The sequence below is a fragment of the Malaya genurostris genome, chromosome 3, assembly GCF_030247185.1.
Source record: "Malaya genurostris strain Urasoe2022 chromosome 3, Malgen_1.1, whole genome shotgun sequence".
Taxonomy (NCBI): domain Eukaryota; kingdom Metazoa; phylum Arthropoda; class Insecta; order Diptera; family Culicidae; genus Malaya; species Malaya genurostris.
Window position 1 is genome coordinate 124,590,124 of NC_080572.1, and position 23,193 is coordinate 124,613,316.

Sequence of the window (23,193 nt, forward strand, 5' to 3'; positions counted from 1 at the left end):
TATGGTACTTCATATCATCTGATATGTAACTGTCCCGCATTGACGCAGCTACGTATCCGGGTTTTTGGTTCTCCATACATGGTTGAGTCTGTGTATGCGGAGCTAAAATTGAAGGATATTCTCTCGTTTCTCACCCAATGTGGTAAGGAGCTATAGTCAGAAGGGTTCATCGTTATTCCTGGAGTGAATGAATCCCTTCTGTATTCACCTTAAATAGGGTTTAGCAGATTGTTTGGCATCCTTTGGGGGGTACCGAATTTACTTCTGCTCGTACATACTGCGAGTCGTTCTGCATTCTTCCGAGAATGGTGTCGCTTTTGTAAGATCTCTAAATCCTCTCGGGGGTTGGAGGTTTTATAAACAGCAGACTGTAAGGGACCTCGTAGAGGTTCAGAATTTCCTTCTGCTTCCACTAAATGTGATCCTCAGCAGATTGTTCAGCATCCCTTAGGGGTGCAGAATTTACTTCTGCTTTTATGTGTTTTTGTGTCGTCAATTTTTCCCATCCTCCTAGTCCAACCCTTACCATTTCCTTTCAATCCTTCCCTCTTATATATCGGGAAAATGATGCTAAAAACAAATTGATGGCAAGGCACAAATCTCCAAATATCAAGGGGAACGTGCCATTTGAGCCAATTTGTTCTGATTCCACTTCTTGTTCGGGAGATATAATTGCTTAAGTGACGTAACCCACTAATCAAACTTTTTGTCGGCCTAATTTTCTCGGAGATAACTCAACGAATTTCGATTAACTTAAGGCTTATTTAAAAGCTATTATGAGGAGAGGTAATTGATAAAGGTTAGAAGGATCATGGTGAACATTTCCATTTCCGGAGATGTAAACTAATAAACCGACGAAATGCAGTATTTTTCAATGTGTCACAATTATTCAGAGATGCTTGAAACGAAATCTAAAGTTTTAAACACGATTTAAAGTTACTATTAGATAATACTCTGAGGATATAACCGATTAAATGATTCAATGGTACTTTTAAAATTGCAAGAGTAAGGCATTATTACATCACTAGGTGGATTAAGAAGAGCTTTTACAAATTCAGATTTGAGCGGGGGTGACCTAAATAGATATTTTAATATGGAAATATTAGTGAATTATGTTATTCAAGTAGCGTTACAATAAAATTCGCGTTATTGGTTTAATTTGATCTGTAATACAATAATAAGTCAAAAACGAATCATAAAAATAATTCAAATGAGCTTTACAGAAGAGTTTTTTTGTAACGAAATCAGAAATATGCTAAATTTTATGTGTATTAAATATGATCAACAATGGTCTCATTTGTGAAATATTATAATTGTTAGTAAATTAGTGGACAAAAGTTCAGAGGTGTTTGTGAACAAATTCGTATTACATTACTTTATCTAAGTTGATATGGGTTATTTTAGCTATATTGATTGCGAAATATATTTTACCGTCGGTATGCTGACACACATTTTGGGTATACTATATGTTAATCCGCATACTTTTCTCATATGTTAGTACCGATGTTACAAAAGTATAGCATATTTTGGCATAGTTGGCGAATAAATTTGTAGTCTAGTAGATTCAAAAATTGGTTCAGAAAAAAATGTCCGGAATAACAATTATTGGGTTATTTGAAACTTACGACACGATTCCAACTCAACATTACTTTATTATTTTGTGTATGTATGTTTATCTTCACGGTTTTGTAAGTAATATTATAACAAACTATCGACAGAACATCAATTTGTACCGAGAATCTGATTTGCATTGAATTGAATAAATGTAGCCTAATAGAAATTATTTGGGTCAAAACTTCAATATTCACCAATATTTAATTTTGATTTAATTCATCAGTATCTTTCATCGCCCTTCTTTGCAAATTAAATTTACTTTGAAACTCTGACCTTGAATCCAAGTTTAACCTAAGAAAATGAAACGTTAAACTACGCGTTAAATGCGTGTTTTGACATCCAATTATAGCAGCAACTTTCTTATTTCATTTATCATGACGGACGCCAGCGTTTACGCGACCAGTTTTGATTGGATAAATAGAGCCCTGTATAGCCAGAGAATGATACAGCTTAAAGTTGGTATGAGAGGCGAAAAACTGGCTCGTATATAAAGTACAGATTATTCATCTGTTTCGATTTGGTAAAATAATTCATACAGAGATAATTAATAAATCTATACAAAGAACTTTCTCATCTTTAGTCTTGCTGTAGAATTATCGTTATGCTAACATCACGTCGAACCGCACACCATCCTATTCGACGACTCATGCCTTTAAAACGTGGCAACAATGCTCTATGCTTGTACGTACTGACCGTTAGGGTGATGTCTTAAACACAGTGAGACAAGATGGGTATATTTTTTGAATAATTAATATTTCAAATTTACAATTTCTTCTAGCCTTTCACGTGCACGATGGTAGGACGATAATAACTCTTCAATAGTAACAACGTTAGCACGGAACTTTCCGTATTTTTTTGTGATCGAGCCTGGCATTTCGATGATTTGTGGATAATGCTGCTGAATTACTTGATATTTTATATGCAATTTTCCGGCGAATTCAGAACGGCATACGTAACGATTCAACAGTCTATCGTTTTTCTACGGGAAATACAAAAAGATACAATAAATTTAGCTCATTGCTGGTCAAATGCTTTGATGTGAACCTCACCAGTCCATAAAATTCATTTAATTTGACTTTACGGCGTCCCCCTACTAAAAATGTTTCTAATTTATTATAAAGCCCTTCATCGTTAGCAATATTGACACATTGTAATGCTGTTTCCTTTGTATGTGATTCAAGAGGTATATTCATGTAGGCATTCCTGTAAACCCATTTATTGAATATTATATAGGTTAGTTAAGTACAACAATTCAAGCTTACCCAAGCATCCGCTCGCGTCTCCAATTGTCAATTGATATAATGTCGAAGTATATTTTTACAGAATCTGAAACCATCTAATTATTATTTCGGATTATCAAATTATAATAAGTTCTACCGTTCAAAACATTGACGTCCGGCACTTTCAATAACAGTTCATGACAGTGACTGTAATTGCAAACGTTTCGAGCTTTCTTACTGCTGTGTGTGCAACCATCAATAAAACCTTCAAGGAGTTTTGTTCCTATCGGTAAATTGTACATGAATCGCACATGGACATTGTCATACAAAGTCTCAGCAACGGAAATGACTTCTAATAATATTAATATTTGTATCATGTGACTTTCTGGTCGCAAGAATTTATCTTGTGATAGCCGTTCTCTTAGTGATAATTTCGTGAACTGAAAAAAATATATTATCATTGCATGGAAATCAACAGAAAATCTAGTATACCTTATCAATTAAATCATTTTGGAGTTTTCGAGTCTCACTTGGGTCTCGTAATTTTCTTCGAAGATTTAAGTTCTTTATTCCGAAATGATACATTTGTCGACTGTCGCCTCGAATTTCTTTATAGTAAGGATTGATCATCATGCAATTAAAGTCTGGATAAACAAGTAACATCTTTTCTTTTGGTATCCATTTGATTGTAAATAGTAACACTTCTGTTTCTAGATCAGCCATGATGAACATACTCTCGAAATCAAGCTCTTCTTGCTTCAAGTGATTATTGCTGATTTGGGCTAGATGGTTCAATTCCTCATCGGGCGTATAGTTCTCTGCGTCAGTATAAGAAAAAATTCTGGACTCATATTCATCTATTATTCGCCCAGACGACTTGATTGTGTGATGATAGTTCCTCTGTAACTCCGTTTTGCAATTATCTTTGATGCTGTAGTAGTCCAATTCATACCGACTAAATACTTTCTCCTGCCATACTATAACTAGTTGCTCATTTCTACTGTTCGATAATTCTTTGCATGTCTCGGGTTCTAAGTTTTGATCAAGCATCGGTAATTCAATTAGCGAGTAAATCTGTTTCAGAGTTATCCTGTTAACAAATATAGCGTGTACAATTGAGTAAACTACAATTTGAGATTTTATCAAACATCAACATAAGCAAGTTTGTAAGATGTAACCCGAGGTCACGAGAACTGGGAATCAATATTTCCATTCCACACAATAAGTTGAAGTTTATGGCCTTATCTGTGATATGTCAAAGTTTCAAACCTGTTAGAACTTTAAATCGTTTTATAGCGCTGTCTAGCAGCAACCTTTCTCTGGCATGTTTCATGTTGGACTTTGATAGAAATTTCGCTTATATTTAGAGATTCGCGTAAATTTACAGTTTCGTTTCGAATTGAATGACCAGAGTGATGATTCCAGTTGATATATCGTTTACGCGTTCGAATCACTCGTCTCTGTTAGGGAAAACCAGTCATAGTAATAGATTTTTAGCAGGTAAACTATTGTACTGCTCGCTAATAATAATTTCAATAACCAAACAATCGTTGAATCAAAGATATACTCAAGATTACAACGTCCCATACGATTCATTGAAAAATATTGAGTCAGTAATCGTGAACCAGTTGGTTCAGTAATAACGTAATGTTATTGACCCTCCATTAACAAGTCAGACAAAAAGCCATGGAAACAATACAAGTTAGAAAGGAAGCTAACATATGTTTACATTCAGCACATAGTGATTTCTTGCCTCTACTGACATTAATGCTCCATGGGATGAGGCAATAACAAACTAAATAAGTTCTAGGCAATGGTTCTAAGTAGTATTTACTTTCTTATTGTAAAAATCACTGGATATGAAGCAAAATTCTGTATAAAATGTTCAAAACGACATATGTAACAATGAGAAATTCTCTTTGTTTATTTTCTCTTTTGATTATTACGGCACTCTTAGCAATCCTTCTCTCCAATCATTTACCGATAATAATAACTAAAGCTATCATCTTTTAATCTGCTCTGGAGAAATTACCGAAAAAGCAGGAATATTTCGCAATAGTCGAAAGAGAAAGTAAACAAAGAGAATCTCTCATTGTTACATACGTCGTTTTGAACATTTTATACAGAATTATTTAATATCGTTCATACTTTAAATAGATATTGTTTCAAACATAAACAATCATTGTCGTAGTTACGACGCATCTAGAGATCAGACGCTTGTTGTTTTGCTTCAAAAGACTGAAACAGCTCGTCGAGGAGTCCTTTTCAATTGATACATAAAAAATCGCAGACTATTATACCGAAGACACGACCTGCCACTCGTCTATTAAAACTGTATCGCAAATCTGACTACCCCTCAGTAACTCGAAATGTCAGAACGAAATTATTTGAAAATTTGTTAAAACTGGCAACTCGATTTGATAAATTATTGATTTCGAATAACAGATACCTTGGATACTGTTATTCAAAAACAAGTTTATGTAGATAAACAAAACTAGCTCCGAATCGATATATACCAGTCGCGCATTTTACTACTTTGCCTAAAAACAAGAATCGGCCCTTAAAAGTTATGTGAAACGCTATGTTTTTGCGATACGGATAAGTTATATTATTTTGTTTGCACCACCAGTAATTTTATGCACCGGAAATTTGATATCAAAGCAGTTACCAATCAACTAAATCATCATCTCACACCATTAGAAAAATTCAATAATGAATTGAAACTTTTGCATAGTTTTCATAAAATCTTTAAATTATGCGACTAAGAATTTCTCCTAAGATCGTATCATCAGCATTACTATTTTTTCGCGCCATTGAGACAAACTTTTGTTTTATGACTTTTGCTAACCCTAGAATAGTTTTAGTATGACATCTGGATAATTCCTGGAAAATTCTCTTGAGAAGACTTGAAACGCATCTCCAATAAAGATCTTCATGGAAAACAATCAAGCTTTCTAGCATGATTTAGCAGAGAAATAACATAAATGAATGCATTTTATTGTTACTGACTCAATGTATAAAGGATATTTGAAAATAGCTTAAATTTAATACTGGTGTTTCAAATCGATATCACAGAACGCAGCAATTTCATTATCGTTCTTTTCCCATTGATTTAAACTTCTGTAAGGGTTCTAGTGTTACGAAATAATGTTTTTGGTCTCAATTGAATGCTTAATAAACGAAATAAACATCCTGCTCCACGTTTTTTTTTGAGTTTTAGAAACAGTAATTTTTCTTGATTATTAGCAAATACACATTATAATAAATTCAGTTTCGTCTTGTGTCCATTTTATTGCAACAGATTTGGAAATATGTGGCTGCACACAAGAGAATAGATCGCTTTATTCCGAAATTAATCCTTTTTTTCTTGCATTTTCGTGGCTACTGACAATGGAACGGGATAGTTTTCCATTTTATTTGTTTATTTCTATATATGCGGTTCCTTGACAAATAACGCATAGCAACCAGAACAGTGTTGCCTAAAAAGAATAATTTTATCATTATCAAGGGGCCGCTATATTTGTGGTAACTGACGGAAAATCACTCACAGACACTTTTTATTTCGATTTTTCTTCGGAGTGCCTGGTCGACGACACGACCTGCCACTCGCTTTTAAAACTGTATCGTAAATCGAGCTACCCCTCAGTAACTGGTAATGTCAAAATTGAATCGCTTGGAAAAATGTTGGAACTGGCAACACAAGCTGGTAAATTATTGATTTTGAAAAACAGTTACCAGTAGCCTTGGTAACCACAAAAGAAATGTAAACAAAAACAAGAGATTCTCACTTAAAACGAAACCACTGAGTGTAGTTGGCCCGCTGGCAGGTATTAAATTTATTCTTTCAGAGATCTGCCATAGCTGCATAATCTGCCATAGCGATTGTGTCGTATGCCGCTTTGAAGTCAATGGCCCGTTGTATTCTCGACACTTTTGGAGTACTTGTCTCATAACGAAAATGTAATTCTTCAGGGGAAATATATTCATTTAACTAAGCAAAAAAACTAAAACTAGTCCACCAAGCCGATTGAATGTAGATTTTTTGATATCTCGCTCCAGGCGACTTGTAACTTCACTAGTAATGATACTAACCGAATAATCATAATCCATCATAATTTCTTGGTGTGAGGGCAGTTTTGAACGCCATTAATAAGGCGTCGACTTGCACTATAAGGAATTGTATAAATTACGATGCCAACTCTTCCTCAGCGAGGTTGTGATTGTGATTGATAAATTGGTCAACCCACGGATGCAAACGAGTTTTAAAAAATTTTTGCACGTGCCTGTTCAACGTCACTAGTTTGTAATCGCCCTTGCTGGATTGAACTTTGAAGTACCGATTGGGCTATCTATGTAACCGGTAGGGTAACCAGATTTCAAAGGTGATTTCAAAACATTTATGAAGTCTAGTTCCAAGCAACTAACAGCGTTATTAACAACAGCACACACTCCGTCTAGCGATTGCGTTCCACGTCGAATGCACTTCCGAATAATGAAAAATACATCATCCAACATACTGGAGCATTGCTGCCCGTTTCAATGCTGTACAAAATTATCGCTTTCAGGACGCTTTCTTCCATAAAATAACTCTCTAAAAGTAAATATGTCCCAAGAACTTCCTGCATTTGCGTACTCAATCGGGACTTTTCAATCAACTCATTTAAAGTTTTTAGCTTTGCTTCCTAAGTATTTGGTTCCAGAGAACTTTTTTCGAGATTGAACTAAAAATACAAAGCGATCAGAAATTCATTTATACGAATTAGAATATCATTTACACTCACCAAGCATCGGCGTTTGACAAACTTTATATACAATTCAGCCCTCGAATGAATTATTGTTATTTTTTGCTGTTTTTTGTAGGATTTTTAATAACCATGAAATGTGGAATTATTCCACAACTGTTTCAAACTGTTTGTTTATTTATTCTGGTGCTCCTTGGTAACTAGTTCATAGCAACTTAAACAGTGTTGCTCGAATAGTTAGTTTTTGTCATTTTCAAGGGGTCGCTATATTTATGGTAACTGGTGGTAAATCGCTCACGAACACTTTTTATTCCGATTTTTCTTCGGAGTGTCTGGTCGTGTCGTCGGCCTGGTCGTGTCGTCGATTATATCTTGAGTTTATCTTAGGTTAAATTTTGTATACACAGATTGAAATCAGTACTTGGATGTCTGTTCTCTGTGATACAAGTCTAACTACTATTTTAAAAGTGTTGATAACGGAGTAAAAAAATAATGGCAATCGGATTCGATCGGACCAAATTCAACACATTTTTCAATCGTACGATTGACACACCATAGAGCAAATGTAAATAAATGTTATTGAGACAGGTAAATCTGTATCTGAATTATGCATTCAATTCGAATGAACTGTTTTGTAAAAGCGAGCTCACAAAAATAACGTTTCGTATCGGGATATACGGCGTGGCCTTAGCTTACCTGAATTTCCAATTTGTTATCGGACCATTTGTTCGATATATGCCTGTTTTAAGGTTGTTTTGGCAAGAGAACATCGTTTATTGTCGTATTGAGTCGATTTTGATATTCATTCACTGAATATTGATCCAACAGGTACTAGACATCTAATTCATGTTAAGCATCCAATCCACAATATGTTACGCGTACGGTAACCATGGCTACAATAAGTTGAAAGATTTCATTGAATTGAAACCGAAGTGAAACATTTCTCGAGACTTGCTTCACAGATTTGTTCACACAGATTGGTTTCGTTGCAACAGTAAACAGAGATGCCATTTATACAAATTTTTCTGTTCGAATAGAAATTCAAATAGATTTAAATTCATGCAGATAGCAAATTCAGTGAAGGGAACTGAGTAATGGGTTACACGATCTCTTCACATGCTACTTACCGATTTTTAACCTTGCATGTAGGGGCAGAAGGCATTATAATCTGAGAGGTCTAAAAACCTAATGTAATAAATCCAATCTATGTGCTGGAGTAGCTATACAAATTTCTAAATATTATTGAATTATCTATATTTTGTTTCAATAGCGAAAACAGATGGACAATAATCTAATCACATATTTGGCATCTCTGGGAGTAACTTGACTACTGAATTTTATTTTGACAACGAATACCGTTATATATTGCGCGAACTTTAATTTCGAAGAATATGTACAGTTACTTTATTATTTTACGCAATTCGCCCAATACAATTAATCACAGAAATGGAGCAAAGTAAGCAAAATAAATGTAAAGTCAGCTCCTCAACAGTCAAATATTTTACTTTAGTTGCCAGATTATAAATTTTATTACAGAATTATCTAAACATAGCATTGGATAAGACTCGGTCAATCGTAATACCGCCTTCTCAATGACGTGCAGTACTAACAGGGGGCCTGACAGACCGATTCGATACGGGAATATCATTTGTGCATGTGAAGTATACAAAGTATAGGGAGTTGACGTGACTCACTAGTCAGTAAAACACGAACTGGAACGGTCGGTTTTGCGATTGTTTGCACCTGACCACTGATTTCAATTGATTTCCGTTATGATATATAATCAATTAATTCCTGAAAGTGCTCATGTTGCAAGTGATGAAATAAAGTGAAAGTTTTGAGTGTTTATTTAACCTGTTTCCTAAATGCCAGTTATATTTTTACGATAAGTGAACAATCAGTTTTTATTATCTTATCAAAATCAAGGCTTAAGTAGAAGTTTTGTAATCTAATTGAACCTACGGTAACCTATCACGATGGCTGCGTACCTGAATAACCAACAGCAGGTCCAAATTCCCATGGACATGCATCATGAAAATATTCCTCTTCAACGGATGAATACTCGGGAGGAAGCTACTGAAAGACAACGGATACGCGATATATTTGACAAGGTATAACATCAATTCCTCTATGGCTACGATCTATTTCAAATAAATTTCTGTCATTTGTACAGTATGATAAACATAACACGGGATTATTATCAGTGCAAGAGCTTAAACGAATGATAAATCATCGACGGTGTCCAGATCTCCCAAAAGGTTTCGTGAAAAATCTAATGAAAACAGCTGATCTGAACAACGATGGTCACTTGGACTTCGAAGAGTTCTACCAAATGTCACGGGAACACCATTATCTTTTCCGAGATATGTGCGTTTGGTACTGTCGAATGGTGGTTCCAAACCGCAATCCTGCTATAGCTGACGAGCCCGGTAAGTGAATAGTTGACAATTAAATTGTTCCCTTAAGTCATAACTAATTGTTTCATCCTTTCTTTCGAATACACATGTAAGGCGCAGCATCAGCATTTCAACGACAAATATCCACTGCTACTGTTATTTCTGAACGAGGTTGGTAGTATTCGCAAGATCACGACCACCAAAATTGCATTTTCATTGTCTCATTGCGCTAATCAATCTTGTTAATTCTTGTCATTTGTCCGAACCTGTTTGAATTTTGTTTTTTTTTTTTAAATTACAAGACTCGTATTTTGGATACCCTGTATAGGTGTTGGGTTTCTGAAATTACAAACCAAAAAAAATTAACTGATAAGATATTCAATAGGTTATATGAACGGCATCGGAATTTTCAATGACTACATTGCTCACTTTGACGGCAAGAAGCAGATTAGCTCGGTGCGTGATTCACGACGAATGTGATGTCACTGTTTGCATTTCATCGAACGGAGTCGTGCAGGTGTATTAGATATTTTTTGTTTTGTTGTTTCTCACGAGTCGCTATGTTTCTTGTAGTTCATACTGGCAGATAAATCTCTTATCGCTTTTAGCGCCAATGTTCGGTAATTAGTCCGTAACAGAATAATCCGTATAAACTCATGATCATAACTTTACTTCAGAAATCTATATTCTTTTGCGAACCATCGAACTTTTTATCAGAGCATGAAAGAAATATGATTTGGAAACTATTCCTTTTCATTTCAGTCTTTTCGTACTTATGCTATTTTCTTGTTGATTTTAATCGACTTATGACAAAGTTATCGATGGCTGAGTTGTTTTACAGTTAATGCGATGAATGTTCGAGTATTTTACACAAAAAATAAGATGTTCGTGGCTCGTTGTTGTGACGCAGTGAGTGAGGTTATTATTGGTAGTTATTGAAAGTAAGGTTCATTGGACTATAAACGACAATTCATAGGCAACATAGTTTTATAGTTATACATCCAACCGGAGTCATCTTCACCGTGGAATATAGGACAACTATGTATAAAAACTAGCATTCAAGTATGCCAGTGATGAATAACATGAATATTCGAATATAATTCATTTTTCGTTTTGAAATAGATGTATCATGACTCATACCATACCATACCATCAAACCATTGATGTTGCTAGAAAAAAATACAAATAATTCTCTTTGCACAATTTTCCAGATGGCGAATACGAGCGAAGTATGACTTTCTGGCCACCTCCCTTAACCATGATAGTATTTTCAATTGTGGAGATTATATTCTTCGTAATAGATATAGTTAAAACTAATAAGTGTGTATCATATACTGTTCCAACCAAACCATCTTCATCGAATAATTTGTCGATTTTATGTTTCAGTCAGTTGGGAACTAGTACCAATGGACCAATGGCAACACTCTTTATTTACAATCCCCAACTGCGGGAACAGGCATGGCGATTTGTGACCTACATGTTCGTTCACATTGGATTTATGCACATTGTTATGAATCTATTGGTTCAAATATTTCTTGGAGTGGCCCTGGAACTTGTTCATTGTTGGTGGCGAGTAGCGCTAGTCTATCTGGCCGGTGTTTTGGCTGGGTCTATGGGAACATCTATTTTTTCCCCCAGGGTATTCCTGGCCGGAGCATCTGGAGGAGTCTACGCACTTATTACTGCTCATATCGCTACTATCATAATGGTAAGCTAGTTAATTGATACTCTGTTAATTTATCTCACTGAACAATTTTATGTTCATGCAGAATTGGCGCCAAATGGAATACGCTATTGTTCAACTGTTTGTTTTTGTTGTGTTCTGTGTGACTGATCTGAGCGTTTCAATCTACAACAGCATTTATGATCCTTTCGATAAGGTCGGTTATATTGCGCACGCCAGTGGTGCTTTAGCTGGATTTCTTGTTGGCATAGGAGTCCTCCGTAATCTAAAGGTTAACGCGTGGGAAAGAAAGTTATGGTGGTTCGCTGTAACGATCTATTTTATGCTAATGAGTGCTGGAATTCTTTTTCACATATTCAATCCAAATCATTTCTATCCCGTCTTTGCATAGTCATTGTACAAATTTTGAAAGGCATGACTGCGAATGCTACTTGCACAATCTACATTTCGTGTATGACTGAGACAGCTTACAATGCAAAAAAGGTGCCTTTCGTATGTAGTCTATAAACAATGGACTACACTCTTCTTAATTTATATAAGGAAACTCGAACCACAAAGTTCACTTCGCACAACGTCAATTTGCAATCTACTAGATAGAAATATTTTATTTAATGAAGCCTAGCTTTAAATATTCCATTTTAATATTGTGACAGATTTAAGGTTAAATAAATAAATCACTATTGTGTATTAGTGTTGAGTTGTTTGGTGCTTTGTTTTGATTTCGCTATGCGAATTTATATATTTTACCCTCCCATTGGTTGATAGGCTTGACGGTATTGCAAACATCATCACATATCAATTAGCGTTACAATTTGATAAAGATATGCGTTACAGCTTTTAGCTATATAATTGAATTAAATAAATAATATGTGGAACGACTTGAATAAGATGTTGATTGCATTACGCTCCAACATCCGGGGTTGGAGAGGCCGGTAGGGCTTAACTGAGCTCTTCTTATGTTTAATTTTCATACTACCGGGCATTATTACCAGTGTGAAGTGAAAATTAAGTAGAGTAAACGTATCCCAATTGGGTTTCACACGATGACAATAAATGAACGGTGAATCGAGTCCATCTTTGACGTTTATTGGTGGTTTGTGTACCATGGAATACTGTGGAAAGAAATAGAATATTGTAGAATAGAATAAAATACTAATGACCGAACCAATGAGCAAACCACTGATAGCTGTCAAACGATGTTTATCTAGTTTATATTGTGAGGATGTGTCGTTTGGGACCTTATGGGTGAGAACGGTAATAAAGGCCACTAGTCATTTCACGTACGAAAACTATTAGTTAGAGTGAGATCTGTTATCTCTGTTTGATAGATTAACTTCAAGAGTAACATGAAATGTGGAACAAAAAGCATTGTAACCATGTATTGAACCATTTCCGAACTACTTTTATGCGCTATTGACTCTTAGAGACGAAGCAAAGATTTTGTATTTGATGGTATCGCTCATTTATTGAAACTCGAGTAATCGGTAAAATAACATGGTGACTCTACTAATGAGATGACTATTGGCACACAAATTTTAGTTAGAATCTATTAGAATAGAAAAAGTAACTCAAAGTTGTGATGCTTGCTTGTGGAATACATGTAAGTATGTATGCATGTGTGTATGCGTGTGTACAAAATACATTATACCGTTCGCTCGGGTGCGTTGCATCCAATTGGTCATGATACATTTCGATTGACGGATGACTGGATGAGGAACAAGAAATTCACGAACTAACGAACTAAAAACAACAAGAACAAGAAATACGAAAAGCTGAAAGAATTAGAAAGGAATATTGGTAAGAACATAAACACCACTGCATAAAACTAACTTTTACTTTTAAGGAAACAACATAACATGCCAGACAAGTAAGGAGTGAAAAATGACAACACAAGACACTTACGAATCACAGCTGAATAGAACCACTGGAATTTGGGTAAAACAGAATAGAAACTATGACCGAAGGTAAGAAACCAACATGAATAAATAATAGAAACTGTTGGGTAATAATATAATTTCCTCGTATTGAAAAAGGCCTTTATATGGCGCGCATGCGCTAATTCGGCCTGATACTAATTAGGGGCTGTCCATAAAAGACGTAACGCTTTTTTGACGATTTTTGACTCCCCATCCCCCCTTTGTCACAAATTGTCACAGAAGCAAAGACCCCCCACCCCCCTATGTCACATGTCTCAATATGTATGACAAACCATACAAATATGAGGAAAAAATCGATTAATTACATGCTGTCATTAGATTAAAAAACATTCCTAAAACTACAAAATCATAGGAATTATTTTATTAATACCAATTATATAAATTAACGAAAGTATTTGGTTGGAATTGATGAAACATTTAAATCATCTGTTTTATTCCACCTAGGGGTACACAGATATATTATTGTTTTAGGTAAAGAATAATCACCCTCATTCTTGTTTACGGCCGTATGCGATACGTTCGAAAGTAAAGCAAATTCGTATTCCCGTTTACGTTCGAATCAATCACACTTTCAAACATCGTACATGCATAAAAACAACGCCCATCCAACTTTAAACTATCAGTTCTGGTATAGATTTGAGTTGTAAATAAAAATCTTTGATATCATTTGTTATTTGACTTGTTTTTTTCACTGATTTTGTATCACCATGTTTGCTTACGTCCGTATCGACCATACGACGAACACATGCTTTCGAACGAATGCGAACAAGCCATTCTTGTTTTCACTCGAACGTGTACGTACGCGATTCCTGTGCAAAAGAAGGATCGGTAGCGTAGGTAGTTTTTAAAGGAAGATTGCAAGCATCAAGGAAGTGACGAATGCTACATAATAAATAAATATCGTACTCAGGACCAATTTTATTCAAGTCGGTAAATGAAATTTTCAAATTAAACTTCGTGCAAAGTAAAAAAAAATCATTTGAAATAGCAGTCCGATCAGTAGTATCTGCGAAAAATATGTTGCATTTTTCTTGCAATTTTGTCATGTTTTCGATAGCCTACATATTTATTTCATTGGTAAAATCATGCATTTAATATAAAATAATGCATGTTTACCCATGGCGTATTTTCCAAAAGGTACTTAATAGATGCAAAATTGATGCGTAAAAACTTTGAACCTCGCATATATTCAAAGGCTCCCCAGAAAAAACAGCATTTTACTATACTGCTATGCTTTCTAAATGATTTATGCAAAACACAAACTTATGATTTGATTACAAATCACCTTTAGATTCGAAAATAATTTTGTTAGAGATCGGTTAAACTTTTTTCAATGTGTTCGAACGGTTGATTCGCAACATTAAACTGACGAAGCGAAACCACGGCATTTCGTCTATTCGTCCGTAAACGGGAATGGGACATTTCGTTCGTACGAATGATGTTCGTATACACGTTTCGTTTGAAACTAAAATGGCATACATTCTAGCGTTTCGCATATGGTTAATCACATGAATTGGACTGATTACATCAAGGCTTAGCATTTATTTTAAGAAGTTTACTGATATTTGAATATTTTGTGGCAAACGAGTCGCGTTCGAATTCATTCGAGTGAGAACAAGAATGGCTTATTCGTATTCGTTCGAAAGTACCCGTTCGTCGTATTGCGGATACGGACGTAAACAAGAATGAGGGTGAATATTTCCTTAGTGTAGCATACAGGGCTGAGAAAATAAAGACCAAAACCTAATCAAAACGAGATCGCTGCCGGAGAATCTTTTCATGATCAGTTGATCAGTGAATTTTAAATCACATCGATCAATATCGGTACTGATCTTCCGTCACACAATGGGTAGTGATTTTGAGATAAAATGATTCTTGATTTATGTAAGTTCAATCATTGGATGATTCGATAAGCTTTGATGTTGGTAATGTTTGGAGGAAAATCACAAATCGTGGATCTCCCGCCATTTTTCAAATGAAGTACAATTGAATAAACTGCACCAGAATCAGATAAGAGAAATTCTTATGATATACTATTATCAATGCTAGAAAATCAAATTACTGAGAAAATTGTCAGTGCATAACTTAAGTTAAACCGTTTGAAGGCATCTTCTTCTTTTTTACTCATATTAGGCAAAATTTATTAATTTCGCTAATTTACTCGCTCCCCCGTGCACTTTTGCTGATCACAACAGAAATGATTTCCTGCATCATTAATTTCCAAATTTACAAGAAGAAGCTTTTACATCAACAAATACACGTTTTCCTATAGAATGTAAACGTTTATTGTGGAGATTTTTTCAGGAAATAGGGCAAAGTAGTAATATAATTAGGTATTTCAAAAATGCGCTCATTGAAAATATTGGACGTCACATTCCAAAAACCTCCCCCTCTTCCCCCTGTCACAAAAGGTCACGTTTTATGAAACAGCCCCCTCCCCCTTGCGGCGTGACGTCTTTTATGGACAGCCCCTTAACGGGGAGGGCAATACATTTTGGACAGGGCTGTAAAGCTGATTGGAACCCTTTCCTCACAAAAATGTAATATAAGGAAACTATAAGGACTAAGCTATGCGAATTTATATATTTTAGGCTAATATTATCTTTTATGGAGAGGTATATAAATGGATTTATGTTTATATTTCTGTAACGGTATAAATCTAGGTTACCAAACTTAGAAGAGGCACTTCTTGCTTTTCAGAAGTTATCATAAGGATACTCTTAAGAAGGGAGGTGTGTAAATCCGTCGTTCTGCAGAATCATCCAACACGTTCTGTGTGTCATTTAATCTTACCTCTGACCTTAAACAGAACCAATAATCGAATGACAGTATTTTCACATCCTAACGTGATCACGTGGTATCGCAATATGAATGATAATTTACAACCACACATCCTCTCCCATCTCCAAATAAAGATTATGCTATGGATTATTGATCTGTTTCTTTTTCAAGTAGAATCAATGGTTCGTTTGATTCTATAAGCCATTGCATTTCCTTGCGGAATAATTCCTTAGTCATATTACTATCATCGTTAGTTTCGTTATCATAAAGTCATATACATACTTTCCAATCTCACCAGCAGTCGGTTTTAATCGAACATCATTAACGGACGTCCCGATCTGGTTTCGAGCGCTTCCCAAGTAGCAATCCGCAACTAGTTCTGATGCGACTAAGTCCAAACTATGTTGCAACAAGAGCACGAATATGTTTTTTATGTTATACTGGCTAAAACAAGGTGACAGCAATGTTTCTTCATAACCTAACCAGTTACGAAATAGTTATTTAGGTTTCAAATCACCACATCTTTTTGTCATATTGAATTAATAATAAATTATAAGCTATCGTAACTTAATCCAAACATATCTTTAATCGCAACTTTATTACTAGCTACTAGTTGAAAATAAGTTTATTAGACTCCAATATTGGCAACCCGTAACTAGTTCTGATACCACTTAGCCCAACTATGTTGCAACAAGAACACGAACATGTTTTTTTATGTTATGGTTAAAACAAGGTGACGGCAGTGTTTCTTTATAACATAAACATTGAACTAGCTATCATTAGTAAGTTATCGTTACTTGATTCTAACATACCTTTAATCACATTTTTAGTTTTAGCTACAAGTTGAAAAAAGGTTGCGAAACCATTATAAATACGTAAGCGTATATGTAAATCGTTACTATGTGAATTGATGTAGTAATAACTTAGATATTATGAGATTATAACATAAAATTCTTCATTGATTCAGATAGTTATCGGTAGGTTTTCCCAACGTTATGATAACGAAAATGCAAACAAAACAACCTTTGTTGGCTTGAATATGGCGAACACAATATGGTGTCTCAAGAAGTGTGTGAAACATGAATAAAACCAGGATATTACTTCTTTCCAAACTACTTTTTGCCGAAAATAGTGAAAGGCAGAATAATCATTTTTGTTCTATGCACTGTCATAAATACGAAGAAAATAATATAGGGATTGAGCATCGATTGTGATAATATTATAACTCTCATGATATATGAATTTAAAATGATAAGAAATCACTCTAATTTGAGCATTCTGAACATAGCGTTATTTTGTTGTTTATTTTTCATATCTTTATAAACAGATTCTGATTGAAGGCGCATGAAAAACAGTTAAGTAAAATTGAATTCCGCTCGACAGTTTTAAAATCGTTGTGAAATTTGTACCTTGTATCAAGTTTGTGATTTAAAGCACTCTCCTGCTTTTTTATTGAAGATAGAAAAGTATTCTGGATTCATTCAATGTTTATAATGTCGATGGTGACTAAGTTTCAACTAGTTTACTTGGAAACAAGTTATTTTCAAGTTATGAAAAGATAAGTTATTCTAGTATGGCATTACAACGTAACGACAACTTATTTTTAGCTGAATTAACAACTAGTAGAAACTGCGCTTTTTGAGTCATGCAAGTGGTTAGATGTTAGTAACAATCACTCAAATATCTGCTGGCAAACTAGTCACAAACAAGCTAGCGTAACAAAAATTGTTACTTGGGTTAGCGATTGGCTTAATCCGCTTTCTAACGCTTAGCGGTCCTCCCGATCCGCTTTCGAACGCTAAGCGGTCGTCCCGATCCGCTTTCGAACGCTTAGCGGTCGTCCCGATCCGCTTTCGAACGCTTAGCGATTGTCCCGACCGCACCAAAACAGTCCACGACTGTCCCAGTCTGTGCTTACAAACATCGTTAGCGGTCGTTCCGATCCGCTTTTGAACGATTAACGGTCGTCCCGACCCGCACCAAAGCAGTCCACGGCCGTTCCGGTCCGTGCGTACCAACATTGTTAGCGATCGTCCCGATCCACACCACAGTCTACGGCCGTCCCGGTCCGTTATTATCAACATCGTTAGCGGTCGTCCCGATCCGCTTTAAAACGGTTTGCGGTCAACCCGATCCACACCAAAACAGCCTCCGGTCGTTCCGGTTCGGAAAATCTCTTCTGTAGTAGTTTTTGTTTAACAATGTTACCTGTGAATCGCGTTCCAATTCTTTTGCTTCTTCAAGTTTTTTTTGTTTCAAGGAGTTTCAATTCTTAAAATTCTTCGCTTCAAGATGTTTTAATATTCCGAACTTCAAGAAAACGTTGAAAAAGTTCCGATAATCTTCAAGTTCTTCACTTCGAGATTTTCCGATCGTCAAAAAAAAAAAATTCCTTTCTTCCGTCAGATTCCGAAAATATTGTCCTGGCAGGATCGCCAATGTGTAAATCCGTCGTTCTGCAGAATCATCCAACACGTTCTGTGTGTCATTTAATCTTACCTCTGACCTTAAACAGAACCAATAATCGAATGACGGTATTTTCACATCCTAACGTGATCACGTGGTATCGCAATATGAATGATAATTTACAACCACACAGGAGGGAGTGTAGCAAGTGTTCCTAACATGGTAAGAATCGATACTTCTACTTCAGAGATGGTTGTAGGAGATGGATGAAGTAAGTTACGTTAATAAGAACCCTTGATTTTCTAGAACGATACATATTTATGTGTGCAGATACAGGGTGATTTTTTGGGGCCAAATGCAATATATGTCCCAAACAAGGGGGCATTTTGATGTTTTCAAAGCGGGAGGGTATATTAAATTCAAATATATTGAGATATTGGATAAAATTCAATGAAACATTATATTAAATAAAAATATCTTTAATTCAAATGTAGTAATTCAGATATATTTGAATTAAATATATTGATTCTTGATTTTGAGTGCTTCTGAAATATGCGAAATCAGGAGCACTCAAAATTCAAATAAAATGTGATATGGTCATTAAAAACAAAACATAAAACGTTTTTTTCATAAATATGGTAATTCATAGGCAATATACATAATCTTTTCTTCACAGTGGCATCCACACTACATAGTACTTTAAACCTAATACATTTCGAATATCATATTAGTATGTTAGTATTCATTAGTTAATCTAAACACTGTTTTTGTCAAGCGATTTGCTGTTATAAATTACATTAAATAAAATACATTTATTTTGTACATGATCTCATAACTATTTCAGTTTAGTTTGTATCAGTTCATCACTTTTATTCAATATAATATAGCTGGCTGTTGGTTGAACTCATGGAAGAAAAAGGAGTCTAACATAAAATAAAATTTAATTTGGAACTCCAATTGACTTAATGAAATGATAAAGAATTTTCATGTAAGGAAGGTCACGAGAAACATAAAATTTGTAGACTCAAAAATATTGTTACTGCTTTTGTGAATATTTAATTTGTACTGTATCTGTCGTTTTGCCGTTCAAAGGGAAAAATTCACCATTTTATGTTATTGAAAAAAAATGGTTACATCACAACTATTCTTGGCAGAGCAAACGGAATGGTAAGTAAACTGATGTTCAAACTAGTCAAATATACCAAGTTTCGTTATATCCAGAATCCTCCGATGTAATCAGAATGTATACCATCGCTGGATGCCGTTTGTGTTATATTTATTTATTTATTTAGGTATAATGAACAGATACAATATGGTCCTAATGATAATTTCTAGTAATATACAAAAAATGTTCAAATATTCTACTGCGTGATAGATTGAAGTCGAATCCTAATGATACGCGATTGAATGATCTCTGCCAGCCAATAATAGCATTATAAGCACCGTAGTTAGTTCGTCGTAAAGGAAGTCGAAGAAATGCATAAGCACGTGCAACATCTCGACGAACTTGTAGTGTATCGAGACTGATTAGTAACCCGCGACTTTCGTAGCCCACACAGTGCCGTAAAATTTAATTTATTTTGATGCAATTGAAATCGACTATACACAGCCGATCAGTTTACTGTGATATACTTCATACTTAATACATACACCGTTCACCGACACACTGAATGAACAACAGCACCGTGAATTGAAACTCAGTTGAACCGACGTCAGTTTGTTCCTTGAAACAATCAACATCGCTTTCGATTGACTGAGAGACTTCCCATCAAATGAACTCCTATAGTGAATATTCAGTTGACACAGCATGTACACTTAAAATTATTGCTTTATACTCCAATCTTCATTTCTTATTCTTTGGAATACGTCTCAATGCATACCTAAAATTTGGAAATTATACATTCACACTTCCTGGCGATAACTGTAGATCGAGCTGATGTTCATGCCTATTCATTCGAACTTGTTCACTATCGGCGGCTGAGACAGAGGAACAGATGGATTCATTGGCGCTTGAAACAAAGCAAGCGAAACATCAAATATCTAGGCATGGTTAGTCAATTGACGATGAATCTAGTGGATCTCATTTCTGTATAAAATGTTCAAAACGACGTATGTAACAATGAGAGATTCTCTTTGTTTACTTTCTCTTTTGATTATTACGGCACTCTTAGCTATCCTTCTCTCCAATTATTTACCGATAATAATAACTAAAGCTATCATCTTTTAATCTGCTCTGGAGAAATTACCGAAAAAAGCAGGAATATTTCGCAATAATCGAAAGAGAAAGTAAACAAAGAGAATCTCTCAATGTTACATACGTCGTTTTGAACATTTTATACAGATTTGATTATGACCACAGAAGTCAATTGAATGAATTTAAAACCACTGACAGTGAAAGGCCAGAAATTTCATTTTTATCTTAATAATTTCATTGGAAAATGAAATTTTACTGCACATTTCACATATTAAAATGAACATCTTTAGTGTAGATATTAGATGATGTACACTGAAACACATTTATATTATAATTTAAAACCAAGGAAATCATGGCATCATGAAACTTGATTGTCAGACTAAGAAATTGTATGACCTGACTTGACGTTGCGTCGCTACAACCACGTTGCAAGGTCATTTTATACAAAATCTGTATCCGACGCAAAAATCTATCTTCCATATCTTTATAAGAATCTCTGCTACATAAGTATTAGGAAAATGTCACCGGAGATCAGGTGTTACGAGAACCTTTTCTCATGTTTATTTAAGCAAAACACAAAATCGGTATTTCTCTGTTTGATCAGCGAACTATCGGTATTTTAGGAGAACATCTGTATTGCAATATAGAGAAAAACAATAGATATAAATAAAAAAATCGATATACCTGGCAACGTTGATTGAGCGTTTGAATTCCATGTCAACATATGAAGTTAACATTTTAAAACGAAAAAAAAAAATTATGGAATTACAATTCAATTGTGGTAAAACCGGATTAATATCAATGACATCTAATCTAATTGTGGTTGATTAACAAAAACGCCGGAATGTCGTTGAATGTTCTTGTTGCACTCACAGGAACACTGACGAACTAACTTACGAAGATATGAAGAAATGCTCATTGAATCTACAATTCTTTAACAATAAACTATTGGAATAACATCTTTAAACATCATTTTATGGTAGAAATTTCATTTTATTAGTGAATAAAACTAAATACAGATTTTTTATACAAAGCAATACAGATTTTCTATGAAAATATTTGGCATCTCTGTTGTGCACCAATGTTATGTACGATACATTAACCACTCATAATTATTCGAAATTTTACTACCTTGTAATATTCAGTCTCAAATTCATTGATTCCTGAACATACATTATCAACTTGAAGCGCGTACAGAAAGTTATATCACAGACTAACAGACAGGACACTCAAATTAGATTCTTCAATCATTTTAACGGTCATTTCGAATATTCCTTTACTTGGGACAGTACTCACCTGTGTCATGATGGCGCCACGTTACCCTATCAAAAATATCCTTTCTGTCATCTAGACTGTTGAACCGACCGTTATTTTTTTCATTTACCAACAGAGTTGCCATTCATACAGAATTACCTGTAATGTATTGATTTGTCTACGTCCATGCGAATTTCATGCAGGATACAGATTTAATACATATTGCCAAAACTATATACATAATTGTGCATACTTCTCATCCTCCAATGCAATACAAAATCGAACCCGTTTTGTTACAATATTTACTTGCTTCTGGTCTGCCGCCACTTAATTTCGGGTGAAAACTACCAACACAATAAAAAATAGTCTAGATGAACAACAACAGTCAAATAAATGGTTACCTTCCAACATCGCGAAAAAGTTAAATATATTTTCAACGTAATCCAATAATTTATTGTGACGATTCATTTTCAAATATTTTGATGAAATCAGGCATCCCTGCAAGCAGCTGATCGGTGTTGACAAACGAGGGGAAATCAACTAGTAAAAAAACTTGTACATAACACAAGGGGTGTACAGATAGTAAATAGTTCGCGCAGTACAATATAGGTGGAACTAGTGCATCACGAAAAATTATTTTTATAAGAATTTACTCATACTGTCAGGTCTGTTAGTCTGTGGTTATATCCCTTTGTTATGTGCAATGATTTATAGCGGCCCTTACACGACAATGATGACTAAGTAATGATGTATTTCAAATTTGATAGAAAACTCGTCATTACTGCACCATACACGTTCATTACAATGATATTATTTTTTAATAATGACAATTTTAATGACTCGTGTAAGGGCCGCTTATGTCAAAGCACGCGATTCATAATCAAGACAACAACATATGTATGATGTGGTTCTGTCAGTTGATGAATAGGAAATGACATTTTAATTGAATCGTCGCTGCGCTGGGC

General features: G+C 34.9%; 2 protein-coding genes and 1 long non-coding RNA gene across 8 annotated transcripts; 2 read left to right on the forward strand and 1 right to left on the reverse strand.

The window, feature by feature from the left end:
- Nucleotides 1–1,739: 1,739 nt before the first annotated feature.
- Nucleotides 1,740–2,502, forward strand: LOC131436328 (uncharacterized). The gene is made up of 3 exons (XR_009230611.1): nt 1,740–2,134; nt 2,195–2,345; nt 2,393–2,502. It is a non-coding gene; the product is annotated as an uncharacterized LOC131436328 (long non-coding RNA).
- LOC131436327 (tectonic-like complex member MKS1) lies at nt 2,363–8,375 on the reverse strand. Its single transcript, XM_058604992.1, has 6 exons — nt 8,273–8,375; nt 3,327–3,924; nt 2,992–3,274; nt 2,877–2,940; nt 2,664–2,817; nt 2,363–2,593 (listed from the first exon to the last, which is right to left on the reverse strand). Exons 1-6 carry the CDS (start codon nt 8,344–8,346, stop codon nt 2,363–2,365), a joined length of 1,404 nt encoding a protein of 467 aa, XP_058460975.1. The 5' UTR covers nt 8,347–8,375.
- Nucleotides 8,376–8,931: 556 nt separating this feature from the next.
- Nucleotides 8,932–12,353, forward strand: LOC131438142 (rhomboid-related protein 2). 6 transcript variants are annotated; one of them, XM_058607972.1, is made up of 6 exons: nt 8,932–9,687; nt 9,750–10,005; nt 10,087–10,143; nt 11,184–11,292; nt 11,359–11,680; nt 11,742–12,353. In XM_058607972.1, the coding sequence occupies exons 1-6, from the start codon at nt 9,553–9,555 to the stop codon at nt 12,045–12,047; spliced, it is 1,185 nt and encodes a 394-aa protein (XP_058463955.1). In that variant the 5' UTR covers nt 8,932–9,552; the 3' UTR covers nt 12,048–12,353. The 6 variants fall into 6 exon arrangements, with proteins under 6 accessions (XP_058463955.1, XP_058463956.1, XP_058463951.1 ...); XM_058607973.1 differs by lacking the exon at nt 10,087–10,143; XM_058607968.1 differs by lacking the exon at nt 10,087–10,143 and having other exon boundaries at nt 8,932–9,047; nt 9,113–9,687; nt 11,184–11,680.
- The last annotated feature ends 10,840 nt before the right edge of the window (nt 12,354–23,193 follow it).